The sequence below is a fragment of the Varroa destructor genome, unplaced genomic scaffold, assembly GCF_002443255.2.
Source record: "Varroa destructor unplaced genomic scaffold, Vdes_3.0 BEIS01000002.1, whole genome shotgun sequence".
Lineage (NCBI taxonomy): Eukaryota > Metazoa > Arthropoda > Arachnida > Mesostigmata > Varroidae > Varroa > Varroa destructor.
The window spans coordinates 48,164,087-48,185,416 of record NW_019211455.1 but is presented as its reverse complement, the minus strand read 5'-3'; the positions used below and the strand labels follow the sequence as shown (position 1 = coordinate 48,185,416).

Sequence of the window (21,330 nt, the reverse complement as noted above, 5' to 3'; positions counted from 1 at the left end):
CAACTCGGTCGAATCGGCTCGTTGAAGAAAGAAGAGAATGGTGACCAAGACCAAGGAAGAGACAGCGAGGCCATCGCTTTACGCCCCCGCTACCTCCGTCTGCCGATTTACTCAAAAAGGAGGGCAGAGTGATTTTTGGATGTCCAACATTGGAATTGATCAGGCGTAAAAGTTCTTCTCGTGACCGCGACGCGGCGGCTCAGTCCGACGCTGTGTCGTGTCAGCTATCTTCTCGCTGGGTTAGCCACCATTGACACCCACCATGAGAGTATGTTCTACGAGAGGGCGCCCTTATTTCGGCGATATACGGTGCGCATTTGCGAGTTCTACCCATTCTATTGATTTTTCAACTTCTTGCACTGTTGTCGTGCATTCTCGTTCCTGCCGTTGACCTGTAGAAAGCCACAGCAGCGGCCGCATCGTATCAAGGAGTAGGGAACAAGTCAGAATCCGCTTTGTGCAGAAGGCTTTCGCCACCACTATTTCTACCTGCTTCGCAAAAATAGCTGTGTCCGGAAAATGGTTGAAGGGCAAAAGATAAAGAGAAGACGTGCGAAAGAGGGCTTACTGGCCCCGAACGAGAAGAGAGAAAATGACATATGTAAATACACTGGCAGACACGGATCTATCGAGTCGTGATTATAATCTTAAGATGTACGGAAACAATTCGATGTGAAAGTGGCAGTAGCTTTAAAGTGTTATATTTGTACAAATGTCGTTTTTTAAAACTATAAAAAGCTTCACTCACCGCTCGTATTCCTATTGATAAAAATTGTCCTTTTTGCGGGCTAGCACAATTTGGAAGAAATGTAAAAGAATGCAAGATTTTTGTGGTAAACGATACGTTTTTTTACCCTGTCCTGCTACTACTGTAGAGGATGGTGCTATATACATATATATATATATATATAGTGTGTATGTGGTCGCCTTACGACGACGAGGGCTAAAATGATAGAAAGCATTAGAAAAAGAGGCTCAACGGATCGTTAACCTCCTTCATCCACTCGTGCAAGTCTTAACGTTAATTAGCATTAACTTAGCCAGAGAATTTTCCTACTGACAGAGAGGTATGTAAAGCAGGTACAGTCGACAAAAATGGTAAGGGTCAGAATAATATAATATTTCAAAGATTGTCAACGAACGTATTCTAAGCTTTAATAATCTTCCAAAAAGGGCCAAAAAAAGGAAACACAGCGCCACCGTGTAACAGCGCTATTTACCGACATACATTTGCCTGTCTATCACTATAACGCGTCACATGTGTGTGGCGAATTTCTTACACATACCCACGACGTCGTCGGCCGCGTCAATTAGCCGATAACGATAAGTCCTACACGATTCATACTTGAGAATACGTTTGCTAAGGCCGGCTTCAGTTCGGTTAGCGAGAAACTAAGTGCTGAATGGAGAAGGACGAAAAGGCCTGGACAGAAATACCTGCTGTCGATTATAGCTGTGGCAGTACCGCAGCGGATAGCTAGTGTATGGTGTGCGGGAAGTGTATGTAGAAAGAATATATAAAAGACTTCTTTTCGTTGAAAATCTAATTTGTACGTGTACGGAAGGTATTAGGTCTCAACATAGTTAGAAAGGGCTTCCACAATGAAAAGCAAACTTGTTTACTTGTGTACTTTTGTTAAATTAGATTGGTTTGATTAGCAGTGAACAAATAAAGCCGTCAGCTAAAAAGCTGGGGACCAACAAGCATGGATCGGTTTGCCTTGTTTACCTGTTAGCTCACCATATATATGCACAGTAATAGCCACTTGTGTGACTGGCGATAAATTAAGTTCGATATGAGCAAAGAGCATGCTTATATTCTTAATAATGTATGGCACTATTTTTTTTTTGCTGTTGTCTTTTCTGCGTTTCATGTTGTTTTGCGATCTCTCGCCCTCCCCCTCGTTTACAGGATGACCTTCATTCGAATGGCCTCGTACCGGATGAATCGTGACGGGCTTACAACGGCTAAATACATAGTGATGTCTAGACACGCGACGCCGCTGTACACGAAAGTCGTCGTCGACATCGGGCACAACCACAAATGGCATTTTGCCAACCCGCAGAAGCTCATCGTCAATCTCTAAGTCGATCTTCAAACAAACGTATAAAGCCGGACTCCTGGAGATCCCTGGAGCTTACTTCAATCACCCATCCAGCCTCCGACTATTTTTTCTATAGGGCGTGCATCGACCCGGTACCGAAGTGCTTCGTTTGAGCTTCTGCCAAAGACCACCGCGCGCTCTGATACTGCTACACTTCGAGCGGCACCTATAATAGCAGATTAGAGCGGGTCGAACTCTCGTATGCGAATACGATACGGCGTATGACTGGAAGACCATGCTAAAAAATCAGTCTAAAAAAGCTAAATCACAGCCACCATCATTATCCGAAAATACGAAGGATTGAAGTGGCCGAATCATATGAGGAATCTAATCCTCGACGGATGGATATGGGAACGGCTTATGTTGAAAGCAAACACCGTAGCCAAGCACTGTCTTGCGAGGCGATAGCGGAGACGAAAAAACTAAAATCCTATAGAGAACATGTCTTCATCAGAAAAGTTCGTGCGACCTAGTGCCGTTTGGGTCCAGTCGGCGAGACCCGTTTCACTAGAACTACTACTGAGCTCTGTTTCGAGCTTTACGTCCGGTATCGCCGTCAGGCATTTCAGCACACGGCTGGCTACCAAAACGGAACGAAGTCTATGTTCGGGTTCGAACCCATACCACATCGTGTCTCTAAGGCTAGCAGGCAGATACTTTACCCGCTAAGTTATAACGGGAACACTGTTATAGCCTACGAGCTAGATAGCAAGCCGAACAAGGATATCCAAAAGAACCTACTGGTCGAAATTTATGACAAGCGTGTTGCTTGAATAAGCACGATCCTACTGCTTAACTGGGTTCGCTGTTTGTGAGTGTCCGTGTGAACGTCAGCTTACGACTGAACTGGGTTGACATATCGTGTATCGACGCGTGAATCTTTCGTAATACTGCTACTAAACGTTGGGTCGATAAATCGTCCATAACAATGCAGCAGAATGGAGAAAATAGCCCCATAATGGTCAAAAACCCATTTAGAGTAATTTAGGCTATCGCAGGCGCTAATCGTCTAGTCGCAGACGCGCCGTGTAACCGCATCAAGAATAGAGGCAACAGTTTTGCATGTCTGCAATAGTTTAATTGGACGTGACAAAAATCTCTTTTTGTCCTGACAAAGATACTTGTACCATACGATTTGACGCTCGTTGTTAGCAGGTGTTTTGTTGTAGCGAGACCGGAGTTTATCGCCATTCGTTGACGGACCTTCTTGGGAATTTTTTTGCGTGTTGCATTGGACCTTATACAATATGTGAATGCTCAGTGACCTACTGCTACAAAGCAAAGGATTAGATGAGTAATGTGCATTTACGTTCGGGGATGCCTAAATCCATACTTTTATGCGTGCCTATGTATCACAAAGAAAATGAGGAGTACACCAATAACAAAGCAGAGACAACATTAGGAACGACACAAATTATCAATCACTTAAGCTGGCCGGTACGAATTCGCACTGACTAATCGTGCGTATCTGGGACGCAGACACCCGCTCACACACGATCATCGTAGACCATGGAAAGCGTAGTCGCGATCGTGCCGGCGAGAATGGACGAAAACAGTGAGGCATAACGGTAGCACCGAGAACGAGAAACTTTGCTGAAAAAGAACTTGATGAAAAGCAATTAGACCCACGGCGTGAATGTATAAATCGGTAGGAAGCAGGCAGTCTGGGAGAATTGGAGACGGCGCTTGAAGATTGAGATGTTGAAAGAGAAGGTTTTTTACGTTGGCAACGATCGAAGTCGCAGCAGGGAGCAGGCGAACAGTTCGACAAACAAACATCCGGCAATCAGTAGTACTCAAGCTGATGCATGGATGGGGGAGAGAAACAGTGGCGCCACGCCCTCGTTGCGCCTGTCATTGCGCCATCGTTATTTATGGATACGCACTATATACTGTGGTATATGTTGAAACAGAGGGGCACAGCAAAGAGTAGGACCATCGGGAGAACGAATTGAGAGTTTCCTGAAAGCTGCTAACAAAAATTAACATTTTCAAAGAGGCCCGTTTCTTGCTGACCCACTTGTCGCCTTGCCAAATGTGTGAGCGTATCGTAGGAGGAGGATAGGATTGATAGAGGACAAGGATGTGGAGAATTCTGTATGCACACGGACAACTTGAGGGGTTTGAGATGGCCAAGAGTGGCCAATCAGTGTCGACAGCACACGACAGGGTAAGAAAAAAGACTGGTCTTTAAACTGAAAACCTAACACGAATATATTTGGGGTGACTTTTTGTACAGTGAAGACAAAGGTGTACATGAATAAGGAGGCAAACAAATCTACGGTAGTTAGACTTCTTTCCGCGCATTTGTACTTCTCGAAATTTTGGCTAATGAAATTGCGAACTTTCTTCGTCTCCGAATAAAGCATCACCTAAAACGTATTTCTTGGTCTTTGCCAATGAACTTCTTCTAATCATTCAGCCAATGGAGACTTAGCATCGAACGAAACTGTGTTTAATGTAACTTAGTCAATCAACTTGTATGAAGATTGTTATCCGACTGTACATCGCTATCAAGCGACGTTTTAGCGATAACAAATCAGTCTTGGACTAAACCAGAACATTAAAAAATAGATGGTTAACTTTACATCCGCATCAAGCTATACCAGATACTTTCTGATTATTATTGTTATAGTTAAAAGGGGCCATTCTATCCATGAAGTCCACCACACCGTCCATAGACATCTGCATCCATCGTTAACTGCTGGGAACGATGCTGTAATTAAACAGAAATCAAATTTAAAAAATCAAACTAATGGTAGTTTGAATAAACTTGGTAAAAGAAAAAGTATCAATACCAACAAAATTAATTAAAGCTCATAGAATTGCACATTGTTAAGTGTTGTTCCGCTGCTCGCAAATCGTGTGCGTATTTAGATGCCAGCTAGAATATCGAGGACGTAATCCGTTGGATAGGACACGGAACATTTGCGGGTCCTTTGGGTTATCGTCAATAGATGAATCGTGACTTTGTGAATGTAAATGTGAATTAGAAACGGTGATGAAAATGGTATGACTATTTAGGATAACATACATAGATAATTATTTGAACCATCTCAGAAAATGATGAGATAATTAAATGCTGATAATGATTTCGATGAAACTAATGATATCTACGAGAAATAAAACTAACTATCGATAAAATGGAGTCCAATCTAGATAATGAAAATGTAAAACAAAAGCCAAATAAGATTGAACACCAGAAAATAAAGGTACTACTTTTTGTCGTTGATATTTTTCGAACTAAAGAAAATACGATTGGAGTTTTTATTAAGCATTCTACAAGTAATAATGATAATGGTAACAATTCCTAAGCGGACCTTCTAGAAGTCTCTGTGTGTCGGCCATACCGAAAACAGCTTTAAGGATTTCTGTAACTTCTCGCTTAATAGAAACACGTTATTACAACTGTCAAGCATGATACTGCCTTAGTAGAGCGGTTAAGATAAACATTAGTCATTTCAACGAATCCGAGAGTTCTGCATAATTTCGAAAGTTCAGAGCAGCTTCACATCGAGGTAATGAATAACCGTAGTAGGAGGTCGGGGTAACTAAATATGGCGGTGGGTTACCTGTGATACCAGGCTAAACCAATAACGAAACGTGACAAATACAATAACTGCGACAGGGCGGGAACTCAAAAAGACACGTAAATGGTGAACCTAAACCAAAGAACCCAAACAATGAAGGGTACTCGCTGCCTAAAAGTGCCATCAAACCGTTAAAGTAACAAAGTTATGCCGAAAACAGATCAACGTATAATTTGCTTTCACACGAATCGACTACTTGGTTTCCAATATTAATAATAATTAATTATTTCTAGCAGCTCTACACGTACCGAATTATCCGTAGGCATCTCTCCGAACCTATAAACTCATAACAGCAGTTTCGCAAACAATTCACTGTGAGATGTTTGTAAGCGTAACACGCAAATAGTTGATATTACGTTAAAAGTTACTTATTTCATTGTGAAGGAAACCGTAACTTGATAGCATTTCGTAAAGTAGTGCCTTTACTATATAATACCAAAGCCAACTTGTACAATACTGGCGGTTATCGACTCAGTCGTACGTACGTCGTTTTTTTTTTTTGTCTTTTATCTTACTTAGCTCCCGTCAGGATGTGCATTGTAGTTTATGCTGCCGAAAGGTTGTCATTCTGTAAACAGACAATAATACTGGGAATCACCAACGTGGTTCTCCCTACATCCATATAGGACAATGTTGGGATCGATTGGCCTATTGGGTAATACGTCTCAGGCCAACTCAATTTGACACATCGGTTAGGCTAATCATCAAAGTCAATGACCCTTCTCTCTCTTCGTTGGTTTATTCTAGGGAGTCGTTTTTTTCTAATACATGAATTTCGCCATTTGTAGCAAGCAGGAAAAATACTAGATTATTTTTTTTAATTTTCTTTAATAATTATAAAATCATGGTTTTAGTTGACGACCTATTACAATGCCTCATAGACGGCCCGGTTCATCGAAATGTGGTAAAAGAATATTTTCTAAATTCTCTTGATTTTTTTTTTTAACCTTTTTTGAAGCGTAGAGCCATTTCTTTTTTAAGCCTACCTCATGCAAAATACCTAAAAGGCCTGCCTCTAATTTCTGGTCCAACTCACTAGTACTAATCTAAATAGTAAAAAACTTCTATTTGCTTTCTATTATTTCTGGAGCGGCATAGTGTCTATCTGATTAAAGATCGCCCGTTATTTCTCGCTGTAACGACTTTTCCTACGGCCCATTCAATTACAATTATGGCCGCATTCGGGACCGATTTCCCAAAACCATTATGAAAGCAGTAGCTTCCTGTCAAATAGAACCTCCATGAGGCACCTGACAACGAAGAAGGTAGCTGGTAGAAGAGCTCCTCAGATAACTCATGAAGGAAGTGACACGCTCCTAGTTCGCGTGAAAAGTCACATCCGGAGGAAAAACCCGGTACACGAGTGATGGTACTATTGCAGCAGGCTGTTGTTTGGCTTAGAGATGATGCCTTTTCTTGCAACTCCCGCGGGGCACGGTCCCCTTGAAGTCTTTGGAATTTTAGTTTATCGAGCTTCCTTTTCCCGAACACTTTATCTTAATGAAAACGTCGTCCTTTTTCCCGAGCGAACTGATATGACCACCTTAATGCGCCGTACATCATTGCTCAGCGCCATGAGTATATATATATGTATATATATTTGTTTGCCTGGTCCTTAAAGTATGGCCAGGTTTCTAAAGTTCTTGGGTGTCTAAATCCTTTCCAGCTTCCTGAACTTTGCTTCTCACTTGTATTAATGTCTTCGCTGATCCCTATTAAAATCCGCTGTCCTGATGTGGCTAAATCTGGCGGAGCCCAACGAGCCTGTAGAGGCCTCGATTCGCCCTTTTTTCGATCATATTGTAAGCTTTTTTTTGTCAGATATCTTTAGCTTCTCGTGACCAGATAATTAAAGCGTGATTAAAAGATTTAACTATTACGATGATTAGTATCCGTTTCACCGATAACAGCGAGGGATTTGGACTGCTAAACGCATCAGTAAAGAAAAAGGCGTTACATACGTCACAACAAAGCAAAAAGTATTTGAGAAAACTTCCGTGGATCAAGATAAGTTTGCTATTGCAATTTATCCACGTTTAGAGTGCACCACGAATGGATAAATTATAGGGAAAAAATGCATTAGAGAAAGTAGCATACAAGATGTGTTCCGTGATTAGTGATGCAGAACTATATCTATCGAATATGTCGAGTAGTACCATATTGCATCAGTGTTTGTGCAAGCATTATGTACATGAGAAAAACAGCACTTTGAATTATATTTCTATAATAAGCTCGTGCGTGTATATATAAGCACATGTTTAAGCACAGGCTGTTTTGTGTCGTATCGGTTAGAAATCTTAGTTCTGAAGAAATCATTATAATTGCCCGCATTTGATGACGATACTATGGATTTCTACATTCGCAACCCGTGACCTAGCCGACTACATTGAAGTTTTTGTTAGGCAATTAACCTGTGCATATGGAAGTGTGCAGAATTTCTTATCTATTTATATCTTAATATATTTCACTATGCAACGGGAACTAAACGGAGTGTAATATAAAATTAAGGTATATTAGCTGATCTGCGTCTATATAAGCTAGGAGCTGTATTAATTCTTTTGAAATTTCTTTTGCTGAAAGGTCTTTTGCCTATTTTCCAATACTAATAATCGCGCTTGATTGTACGTCACTTTTTCGTAGACGATTTCCGAGTCTGCTAGAAAAATTTATTCTATTTAATATAATGAGTACTTGGGTCGGATGTTTACTCGTCCTGGCCTTGTAATGATTCATTCGTTTGTTCAACTCTTGAGTTGACTTTATGGGGCACGTCCGTACGATTTACACTCTTCGTCTCAGGACGCAAAAAATAGCATTACTCCTTTTCTTCAGTTTTTCGATTCCATGTCTGCCTGCCCAAGTGCTGATTTACGGCGGTTACTTAATTGCTCTTTGGCCTGTTGCGGAACTCCATGAAACACTTCCTACCTACTTGGTAGGAAGTGTTAGTTTTAGGTTTCACAAACAACAGAGACGGTTCTGTATAATGGTGCACGATGTGCGATTGTTTCGTCTGCATCTGTTAACGGTTCGATTTGATTAGGAAATTGTTATGTATCGACGCAGACTTTTGCGCTATTTCCCCGCTGTCTCAATTAATTCAACGCTTTCGATAGCCTGAAAGCTTGAACAGCTGACAGAAACTCGATGATAATACGCCCGACGCAACACAGAATGAACTCAATCGTCTTAGGTAACTGGAGCATAGAAAACTCATAAACACATTAACACACAAGGGTTCCCCTGAAGAGTCGCGAAAAAGTTCCAACGAATCGGCGTAGAGTATTATTGTTATTGTTATTATGTAGTTAGAGGTTTATTATAGGTACGTATTGGCCGCAGATGGCTGCTTAAGAATTAGAATATAAACATTATTGAAATAGGTAAGCAATATAAAGGGTTACTGAGAATGCGTTGCAAGGAAATCGAACTACACGGTAGAGCTGCAAAAATGTGCGTTATAGGAACGCAATTAATACCTCTTAATTTTTTAATTGTTTAACAAGAAAAAAACAATAATTATTTAAAAGTTGAAGTTTTAGCTACAGATCAATCAATAGCAATACTCTGAAACACTCCAGTTTTTTCAAATTATTTTACCGTACGTTTGTATAGCGACCAAAAGCGCAGGAGTCGTCTGATTTGATGGACTGCCTTTAAAACTTGATCTCTAAAGCACGCAATCCGAAGATATGATGTTAAAAACGGTCGGATTGAACTCGAATCTATACCATGAACTCTTTTTGACAACATAAATCGAGAGGATCGTGGTACCGACTTAGTTTTCTCAAAATTCAAGCAAATGATCTTTGTAGCAGACGATCTTTTAGATCGCTGATAATTAGCAGGACACGCAAAATAAATATTTAGTTTTCCTGAAGGTCGCCAGGTGGCTTTTGCTGCGATAACATGTTAGATCGGTTATGTCTTAAGTTTTTATTACTATTTTTAAATATTAAGCTTTTGTGCTGCGGTTTGTACAACTATGTAGGAATATCATGCCAATTTCAGAATGTATGTCATCGGAGTTGCGCAATGTTTACGACTGAAACATGTTTTTTATTAAAAAATTGTAGGGAAATACAGTGATAATTGCTTATAAATTTATGCAGGTAATTAAGCAATAGTATGTTATCAAAAGTGTACATCATCATTTGCATTAGTTATTTAAAGTTTAAATTTAGTTAAATTATAACTAAATTTTAATCTATTATCCTTGAAGCTCGTGAACGAGCCCTGTCCTTACTCTCTCGTATAATAGTTTAAATTTATAGCCAAATTATCCATTAAAGCCATTTTGTATGGAACAATAGTCGATCTAATTTCTCTGATATGCTCATACGGAATCAATACTAAAAACCTCTAGATTCTGCTAACTGAACACTAACAGAGAGTTTAAATTTGTCTTTTTTTTTTGTTTGTTAATCAGTCGTGAGCTTTGTACGAAACACAATCATCCCACAGAATGATGGCCACGGATTATATTCCATAGACACGCCATGTTTGTCGCATTTGCAAGCTAAATACATTCGTCTGCTATCGGCCGACAGCTGTTAATGCCATATGATAGCATTCTTTTCCATACAAATCATTACATTATATTTTCCTTCATCATATGAACAGTGTTGACGGGGTTAAATGCTCGATGTTCAGTGTTGTCATATCGGTCATAGTACACCGGAAAACACTTCTATCGTCCAAATAATTTGTCCAAGTAATTTGCCCTCAAGCAGATGGTAAAACAGAAATAGGAAATGGGGCAATCGAGACCAAAATAGCCAAATTTCAAACCTATGGTAGCAATGGACAGGTCCGTTAATACCTATACCTGCCATCTTATAGTACTTTCGATATTTCTAGCGAGCCAGCCTAGGATATCTTTTTAATAGTCCTCTGCCATCTATCATTTGTATTATTCCATCCGCATATCGGTGAGCCGCACGACGACCGCTTCGTTATGCTGTACCTACCTCAGTGTGACCAAAATGATAGTCCCGTACAGATAAATGGCCGAACCACACCTACTTATAAAATGTCTGTTGCGTGCCATATGCCTTTCAGAAGCTAGCCGCCACGTCCTGCATCTGCGTGTTAGATTTGTTGAAATCAAAAGCCCACAAATGATTCTTCTCTAGTGCCGTTTTCTTTACGGCTAACAAATGTTCACTGAAACACGGACAGTTGCGTATAGATTTGTGTTCGGACAACTGCAGACAGACCGTTGCTACTGTAAGGAAAAACAGCGGAATAGAAGACCTTCTTTAAGGTCCACCGAAACAGCGAGGCATTTGAAAGCGTTACGAGATCCTATTTCCTCATTCTCCAATGTTGGGTCCTTCTCTTGCCGTTCGCCATATTGTTCCAGACATGTCCACGTTTTTCAGCAATGCTGTCCCCGTTATCACGGCCGTGGTTTTTTCTTTGGGCGTGCAGTAGAACGAGCTCCGCCCATCAGCCCAGCTAACTTCTACCACCTTTACCCCTTATCGACAACCACATATACTACTGTAGTATAGTACTACATCGACTAGTACATCCGGTTCCCGATAATTTCGAAAATCAATTGGTCTATAATACGGGTACCAGTGCAGGAATGGCATGCCGTCGTTTTGGCGGAGACCGCCAGAATAAGGACAGACGAGCCTGAGAACAGGAGGTTACCGAATAATCTAAGGGGAAAAAGGACGACGACGGCGGCGGCGACCATGATGATGATGATGGCGAAAAGAAACAGCGGTAGCGAAAACTCGAGTAGAACGGGGCAGAATTTCTCGAGATCTTTTTCTTACACTCTTTATCTCAGTAAAACTCCCGTCTTGCAACCCGAGGCGCGCGCTTTCATCCCAAAGATCTCCCATCGGAGCTTGCATTGCTGCCTTAGCAACTGCATAGCAGTAGCAGGCAGGCAGGCAGGCAGGCAATGAAGCGAACAAATAATACTCGCACGTAAAGATTATCGAAACTGACGGTGCAGAAACAAGATCTTGAAGATGATGGATGTCGAAAGCGGGTCACGGGATTGTTGGCAATTGGTTTTCTCCGAGACTGAAGGCTGTCTCTAGGTAATCCGTCGAAAAGAGAAGACGCCAACGACAGGGATCGCTGCCGTTCACGAACAATGCCCTTCGAGGGAGATTCGAAAAGGGTCGGACTCTCCTAGCCTAACGCGATACTCGGCAAATAGTGCAGTAAAGGATGTTTAGGTGGAAAACTAGAAAGATCATAAGAAGCAGTAGACGTGTAGAATGAATGTGCTTGCCAGTAGATTCAAGATAGCGTAGTTTTTCAAAGGTGAACTGCGTACTGTTGATGATGATGATGATTACCAAAATGGAATGGGTTACCAAGTCTTTCCAGAGTTCAAGATAGGCTTTTTCTATTATATATATATGTATGATGAACTTTTGGAAGAAATTAACATTGTGCCCATATGCTAGAGTAAGCAGATAAACTGTGTTAGAATTTATTCTGGTAATTTCATTTAATGGTGCTTCCGAATCGAAACGTCTGGGGTGTTTTTAAAATACTAGTGAATTGTTCGACTTAGAAATAGCTGAGTATATGGATTTAAAAGATCGCTCATTACCATTTTTTTGTTTTTAAATGTCCGAGTCTTTTAGGATGGCTCAACAAATTGAATCTTTAGTCAATAACACTGTCTCGATTGTATGCGTACGTTCGCCATTATAAAGATACTTCCTAAAAAGGCCGTCCTATTGATTCGATTACTCAAAAGATCAAGACTAAGCAAAATTTCTTTTATCTGAAGACTTTTTAGCTAAAAGATAGATTCATCATGTTGAAACCTTGCCTAGAGGACCGCGATTCTAGAATATATCAACTACTTACCTCAATGAGTGAATAGGATCGAATCATTGCATCATGAGTAGAACGTTCTGCTTAGAAAATGGACGGGCAAAGAATAAGCTCGTAGCTTTATTCTATCACAACGATATTGCTATGGAGTATCGCTTATTGTCTAAAATCGATTGAGCTTAAGCACGTTTTTCATTCATAGACAGAAAAGTTGTTTAACCAGCTAAGAGAGTTAAAAATTGCCTCTGTACTGTAACATATAAGTACATAAGCAGATGTACAATACTTCCTTATTTGTGATTCCATTTCAGCCAGTTGCGAGTGACCTATAGTGGAAATATAATGAGAAAAGTTCTATTTAGCCTTGAATTATAGCCGGTTTCGGAGAAAAATTAATTGAAGCTCATGCCTACCTCAGCCTTCGGTGCGGCCTTCGGACGCAGTCTCGAATGCCCGTTCCAGACGAACCTTGAATAGCTCGCTGTGTGTTAAACAAAACCGGCCAATTTCCTACACAACATTTTAGACAATCGTCAAAAGCCAGTAACGCTTCCGGCTTTTGCGACAATCCATTTTCATTAGACAAAAACACGTTCTGGCAAGAAGCTGTCAGGTGTAAGAAAGCTCTCCGGGACAGCGACCTCTGCATCTATTTTTTGTAAGTATAAAGCTCATAAAGTCAACTCTGGCTTAAAGTAAACGATGGTTCTTAGATGATATTGTAAGATGGTAGAAGATCTTTTTTATCTGCGATATGCTTCGTTTCTATATTTTATTAGTCCATATTTTATCCTTGAGCTTTTCATAAAGAACGAATGTGATGTATTCCATAGAGAATTTGTGCAACTACTATTATTAGCTAAAACAGTAAACATAAAGTATGCCGTCGTTGTAAACGTCAATCTGTGCTGCGTGTCACAGAAGGATTAGGCGACAAAATCGCGTCAAACAGAAGGAAAGGCAGCTTCGGTGACAATTCTGAATCGATTTACGCGTTAGCTGATGCTCACACCATAACAATGGATGTCAGGAACATTGGTTATTAAGAAATACTACCTAAAACGGTTAACACCGCCAGATATAGCGGACTCTTCAATAACCTCCTAGTTGGAGTACAAAGTGTGCCCCCGTGACAACAACGTACTAGATAATTCAATGATGGTTCTGACTCTAGCCATAGTTTCAGCACAGAATTTCAGATTGAAGTCCGTGTGATTTCGATTGTTTCCATAGTTTAACGAAGGCAATAGATGACGTAACATATACGACAGTCGTTCCTTTCAAACAATCTATCGATTGTAGACAAAGTTTAAAATTAAACATATAACAAACTACCATTGTTTTATCCTACCATGTTTAAAAGGTATTCAATTTTCCCAGTTCCTAAACGCTCCCTGGACTATCCAATGCTGATTGTAAAATAGAAATTAAATTAAAGGAAAAAAAACTATCTATAAACTCATTAAACTGCTAACGCTATGACCAGCTTAATATAGCATACTTCACTTTGCTTTGCTAAATTTAAGCCCCTGCAGCCCCTGTCAGTGGCGATCTCTATTCTGTTCGTTCTGGCCTGTAGCCCTGCAGCTGGTTAAAGGCCGGCTTGAACTGAGGAATCAGTGATGCTTGCAACCGTTTCCCTTGCACGTTTGTTCGTTGGTATTGAGCGTATTATTCGGGTTATTCGGACCAGTTGCTGTTTGATCGACCGCAGGAGTTGTATCGCCGATTAATAGCGGCTGCAATATCTTCAATTCTATGACGTTAGGTATGATCGTGAAAAGTATCGAAATTCAACGCGTTTCCGCCGAACGCGCTGAGTGAAGCACGGACGAGTATGATCCTGAGGCTCCGCATGATTATCTTGTTGTTGGGGGTTAAGTCACGGAAGAAATTGCCTTAAAGACGTTAAGCGGTGCTTTGAACCGGTGACGAAGGATACGGTTGAACTAGTGGACTGTATATGATAAAAATCCAAACGAATGTCCTACTCTTCAAACTGAGTTACGTTCTGTGATTCACTCTCGCCTTTTCTAAGGAGATCTTGAGCCGAGCTTACATGGGCTTGTGTTTGAATAGGACTTTTCTTGTTTTCGCCTGATCTAGATAGATCGGTACTCGTTTCGTGAGAAAAGCCCTTAGGCAATGAAGGGCTGACTACGTTTTGGGAATGCCATTGTCTTCTGCCATACCGCAGAGCGTCCAAGGCAATGCAGAATCTACTAGTTAAAATAAATTACATAGAAAAAAAAAAAGAAGAAACAATATGTACTAGCTAAACTTAAAAGTGTCCAAACCAGGGGGCGCTGTTCAGGTATTACAATATTTAAGTTATCGAATTTGTTTAAATTTTTTATTTAGACTTGCTTTGAACGTAATTTTCGTATCTGTCTGTGTAACACATGTACATTATCATCATCATCATCATCATCGTCACAATCACTTATCACATTAGGTGCAGCAAAAATAGAAAAACTATTTAAATATGTGATGCATCTATTGTTGCATTGGTACCTTAGTTGATGTTTGGTAGCCTTTCAACTGTTCTACAGCGCTTTGAGCAAGTGGACACGCGGCATTGAGAATGAGTTTACTGTAAATATCTGAGTTAAGTTATGTAAAAGTAAATTTACTTTAACCTGCTGAATATATTGCTAGCGATAAAAGTTCTTATCTGGTTCCTGTCATTGTTTCTATGATTTTGCGAAGATTGGAGAACGCCTAAGTAATGACATCTAAACTTGTTGGTCTGTCGTCTCTGTTATCTGCAAAAGTACTTAGCAAGAAATGGGGATTCGGCAATATAAAAGGCCGTAAGTCCCTATTCTCCTATTAATTCACTATTTTGCATCTAAGCACACGCCACAAGTTATACAGTATTAATAAAGATTTTCTGTATAAAACTACAGCGTCGCAGGTTACGTCATGCTGGTCAGCCATTATAGTCCCGAATTGAAGTGCTGAATTAGTGTTCCTGTGCCTAGAAGACCGTCCCCCTGAATATGAGGTTGATTTATTCTAAGCGTCCTATCCCTTGACACGATCGAATCTAGCCACCGTCAACCTACCTATGATTAGAATAATAACCGCAGTCGCTAAGCAATAAGTTATGATAATTACTATAAGATAGCCAACTAGAGCTTGGGAATAACATACCTTCGTTTTCATTTTATTGACGAACTCTTCTACATTGCAGAGTTTGTTTGAAGCGATTTATTTCGAAGTAGCTTTAAATAATATGAATACAGAATAGGAATACGATAACCATGAGGTTTGAAGGGCTTGCCGTTGTAGAAGGCCCCTGCACTGATGGACACATGTAAAGTCCTTGTATTCCAAGTCAAGTATGAAGGACGATTACGGCAGACCGTTATATATCGTTGATCGAAGATGAAGTCTACTCGGTAAGGTAGCCGTTGAGGAATGCATACGAACGTGATAACGTATCCTATATGCTAAAGGCTACATAGTCTCCTAATTGCTGCACGTGGTATTTTTTTTCCTGGGTACAGAGTTAACGTTACACTATAAAGCTATATTGAATGCGCCTTTACAAAGTATAGACGGGTACGTTTAGCAAATCTATGCCCAGTGAGCGTGCCTGTCAGCCCTAGACTACGGGCTAAATGTGAAACGCCAGCCTCGGTATCAGCAAGCAGAAATCAAATGAAACCATCCCCCGGTCGCATGGTGGCAAAAAACAACTGCAGGTTTTTGGACGCCTTTCAGCGTTGGGTCTTTTAATACTAGGCCTATTGATCCAACCCAATGCAGTTCCTCGCCTTTTTTTCTTTAAAACAAAGCGTCGAAAGACGTATAAGAAACGTACAGAAATTCAATTAAAATTTTTTAGTGCGAAGCGTATTGCCACCAGCAAAAAAACGTTGTGATATACCGCGAAATTGAACCGAACACGCAGCGAAAGGACAAATAGTCGGACAGCTTTGCCTACATGTGTTCGAAATTCCTTTGAGCATTTTCAACTCTAAGATAGATTAAAATAAGTTTCTAGGTTGTAGGCCAGTATTCTCAATACGCATACCGCATATATGTATCTGCGGTATGAATAAAAATATTCCAGGATCAATGGTAATAGTTTAATTACGATTTTCAATCTCTTATACTAATTACATAACATAAATGCATTGAAGGAAACTAAGCTTAAAAATTCATTGACGAACAGTGATGTGCCTCATCGTATAAATATTACCCATAAAATAACGTGTGCCAATAAATAAATTTCACGAGACAAAATACACACACATATAATATTTTGTTCTATCGATTCGCTAACCATCTTTAACAAGAGCATGATAACGTGATTTCGAATAACCTGACCGTCCTTCATTTTTTAAAATAATTTTATTGTAAAAATTGGTTGGTCCAATTCAGCCTATTTGGTCACGTCGAGTGGTATTGAAATCAACAACTCTTTCTAATTATTGCACCGCTGCCTGGCTAAATATGTTGCTATCTATGTTAAAGTATCGTGCGACGTCGCGCGTCAACATCTTTTAGCTACGATAATTTAATTCGGCTACAATATGGACAACGGTTTTGGGCGCCTCCAATGATCCGAACTGATCAATTATTCAACTCGTACAAAAGGGAGCTATATTCCTATTACACCCCAGAAGAAGAGTTTATTAGGGGTCTCTACTGGGCTTGAACCAGCTTGCTTTCTAAAATCAATTCTCTACAACCAATAATATACCTGCACAAAAATATTACAGGAGGTCGTACTACTGGTCATTGTCTATGGGCTTGACCAGTTTGAGTTCTAGATTTGCAGGAAGGCATAATTCATCTGCTGATAGTACCCTGTCATGGCTTGCGACTCTGAACTGTTTGCCGTTACGAGTAAAAAGAAAGCAACGACTCTATTTTAAAAGCCACGTAATGTACAATTACATTCAGCTCTGAATTTCCTTAACTACAGTCTCACCGTTACGCTATATTTATCGTGTTAACGCCTTAAATTTCACATCTGTTCATGACCACTCGCGACATACTCAGTGTCTTCCGGCCCTGACTCTAGCCTTCGTAAATGGTCGAACTAGCGATGTTAAACGCTTAGGCCTATCGATCAACATCCAGACGACGACGGCGTCATCTCGCGGAACAATTCAAATTGCCGCTGACTCCAACGACTAGACCAACTCCACATCTATTCTTGTAGCTGTTCTCAATACGTTCAAGTACAAGCTAATCGCCCAACTTGGCCTGGTCCTAACCAAACTGGAGGCTACCGTCAATATGACCCACAGACTAACCTAGATCAACCGGCAGATCGCCAGTGCCTCGAAAATTCAAAATTAGATAATTGAAAAAAAGACAAAGCCTCGAATATAAGCAGGTGGGTTATGAATTTATATCTATTTAGTATGTGTTTCATGATGTACAGAGTGCACTGATTAAAAAGGGTCTATTCCACGAACTAAACTAAAATAGTATCTAAACAGTAATAGCTACTTGGATGACGTTTTTTACGTGCATACCTGACGGCCATGTTTAATGAGTGGAAGTTTTTCGTTCTACTTAATTACAGCTTCAATACGGGATATAAATTTCTCAGAGGCTTACTGTACACCCTCAATAAGGTTCCAATAAGTTCAAATCTGAGGCGTACGAGAGACATATACGCTCACTGCAGAATGTGCTTAGATTGTCCAGCGCCCAAACTTTTACTAGTCGACTCAATTGAATCGGTGCACAATCGTGTCCGAAAACGTTTGACCTTCTCTTAGATATTGCAACTACAACAACAGTTGGTGATTTTATCTTTTGGGGAAAAGTTTGCCGATAGGAGGAGGTCTCCTCAAAACAGGAACGCCGCTCGTAAGATTGGACCTACCTACAATCGGCGCACGAGCAAGCTTTTGCAGTTAATTGCTTTATTGAGTATCAACATCTTCCCCTAAAAGAAGTATTGGGAGAACTGAAATGCAAATGACATTGACTGAGTCTCGAAATTCTGGCTAATTATGACTTTTCAGTCATATGAGGGCGCCATCTGCACGAAAAATTTTTGGCCACCTGCCGTACACGATCCGTAAAGATCTACGATCCCCAAGGGGATTTCTCCAGCGTGAGGAAATTGGATAATAAGTGATCGTTGCTTTGATTCCGAGAACGACGCAGCGTTTCCGATATGACTTCGAAGTTTGCCTCCTTCTTGAGAGGATCATTCGGCTGGTACGACTGGATTCGGGTAAACGCGTTGACGAATGTGCGAACAACTAGTCGAAAAAATCCCAATTGAAGACCCTAATGTAGTCCCAGCTCAGATAACCGCGTTGCAAGCCATGCCTACACTTCCATGAGTCTAAATATTATAAATGCTGTTATAACTGACTCAGATGATATACATGAGCCCTAAAAAAAGCACATATAAAGAGCAGTACTCCTACTAACTGGCAAACCTTGGTCACATACAATCGAGATGCTCAGTCAATGATATAATGAAAGCTTATGCGTAAGCTGAGCAAGAACGTGCTGTTTGATTGAGTAGAATAGATAGCACCGAGTTGGAATGCAGATCTCGTGACTGAATTGAATGAGTCATCACAAATAGTTACTTCTGTCACAGCGAAAACTTTTGTCAACGTGTCAACTTCATACCTGGCGCAGGTAACGGGCTGTTCGCGCAGGACAATGGAACGAATCATCAGATCGTTGCCTGTAAATCAATAACTGCATACATATCTTTATGAATTTATCTTGTATGAGCAGTAGGAGAAGTCCAAGTTTTGACGTTGGAATAGGTCTAAGGACAAAAGCGACATGTCTATTTTTTTTTTTTTTTTCTAATATAATTGTCTGAGCGGCAAACAAACGTAATGAATCGTTATTCGTTATGATAATATACCATTGTACAAAATATTTAAATATTGTAATACATTAACAATCTACGTGTGTCTTCTAAAATTTATGTTTTTTTAACAGATCGGTCCATAAATAAATATGGCTTCCTTTTTTACGCACATCTAATGATAATGTTCTCACGTACCTCAATGAGGCAAAGCGTTAAAACTTGACAAAAAAGCACAACATGACAATAACGAGTTACTTTGTGTACTTTACAGAAGAAGCGCGTAGAGATATATAGTATATGAAAGAAAAATTCTTATATAACACAACAATTATCGATTTATTACTTGCCTAATCGCTTACTAAATATAAGCACTGCTACCTATGGCATGCTTAAGCACGAAGAGGGAATATTTTCCATCTCTCTAGCAACGATATTGCTCCCTACATATCAAATAATTATTTATTTATAAATTACTTATTTATTTTCGAGATTTCGCTATTTTCTGCCACTTCGTTAGCTATATTACGCTATGCAATTATTAGGATTGGTTCGCGTGACATTGGTGACTTACTGGTTAGTCTGCCTATTGGATTGATAATAGCCTTAAACTGACTAAGGCCTAGGTGAGTGTGGACAAATAACGAATCTCCTAAGTCGTTCGTAAGCGCACTGAGAATCGCTATGGGGCCTAGGTGGCCATTGATCTTATTTGCGGAAGCAGGGGAAATCTGAATTGTTTCGGAAGCAGCGTCGTCGGGTAACGTTGTCATCGTCTGGGTGTTGAGTGATAGGCCTGAGCGTTCAGCAGCGTCACTTTGACCGTCTGTCAGGGCCAGAGTCGGGGGCGGAGGATGCTGATCTCGTTAGTCATGTGATCGAGTGAGACAAAAAGAGGCTGTGTGGCATTGGTCGAAGGCTTCGAATAGATTAAAAACACGTTAAAGGTGGTAGATGTAACTTTGCAGTTAGACTGTGCCTAGCTAAATTCAAAGCTGAATGTAATTATACACGATCTAGTGTTTGTTTCATTTGATTTTCAGGCCCGTTCGCTCCGTGAGCGATTCGAGGTGCACTCGGTAAGCCAAGCTCATCGACAATTAGCAGCTGAGCAATTCCCAGTGATCTCATCATTTTATCTATAATATTTGGTTGGCGATTGCTGCTACACAATTTATTACCAAATACATACAGCATATAATAGGAAAATTTTAAGGAAACTTAAGGCGAAGCTTTGCCCCCATACTGCCTCAAAAGTAATTTGAGGTAGTTCAGGTTGCTTGATACCAAAATACAGGGATCGATTGAGGTAAACACGATGAGAAAAAGTAGCGACTCACAGGTGATCCACTTATTATTTGGGGATGACGTGTGTCTTATTGCTTTAAACCGTTTTTTATGATTTCTCAATAAAAAAAAAAAGGCAGTATATTTGGACTAGATTTCGAGAAACTGGCTATGAGAATAGAAATATATCAATTACGTAAATGGAACTATGTGCCTAAGTATGATATTCTATACTTTTTTTTTCTCTATTCATTGGGGTAAACAAAAAAAAAAAAGATGACTTCAACACATCTATCTTTTACTGTCAAGATCCTCGGAAAACCCTTCGTCATTTATTCATGATAAAAGAGACATCGCTGCATCTACGAGTGAGTGACTGTTAATATGTGCAGATCATCTATAAGTATTTAGACAACTATTCCTTGGCCCATGACAATTCTATGGGCTCAGTTAGGCAGAATTCATTGCAATTGTGCTGAACGTAGCCAATCGCACCCCAAAGCCCCTGTGATGATGCGGCGGTAACGTAGAGACATTTCGTTTCATCTTCGAAGCTAGCCACCCCAAGTAATATTTAACACCTCAAATACCGAATATAGAACTTGAAAGTAAACCATATTTCGTAGCTTTCCTATTATTCCGTATAAGTTGAATAACATATCCCCATATAACGAAATAAATAAGCATACACGTATGAAACAGATCATTTTTAAAGCTATAT

At 40.1% G+C, this 21,330-nt stretch overlaps 1 protein-coding gene across 6 annotated transcripts in view; it reads left to right on the top strand.

Moving 5' to 3' along the window:
* The window catches only part of LOC111243827 (uncharacterized), a 145,374-nt gene that overhangs the window by 46,949 nt on the left and 77,095 nt on the right, over nt 1-21,330 (top strand). For 4 of the 6 annotated variants that reach the window (XM_022789996.2, XM_086978936.1, XM_022789994.2 and 1 more), the window contains one exon: nt 1,913-5,370. The exons of 1 other annotated variant lie outside the window; for it this stretch is intronic. In XM_022789996.2, coding sequence (XP_022645731.1) covers nt 1,913-2,087 — 175 coding nt within the window. In that variant the 3' untranslated portion in view covers nt 2,088-5,370. Of the gene's footprint in view, nt 1-1,912; nt 5,371-21,330 lie in introns of those variants that run through there. One more of the 6 variants, XR_015320151.1, reaches the window with a different exon arrangement.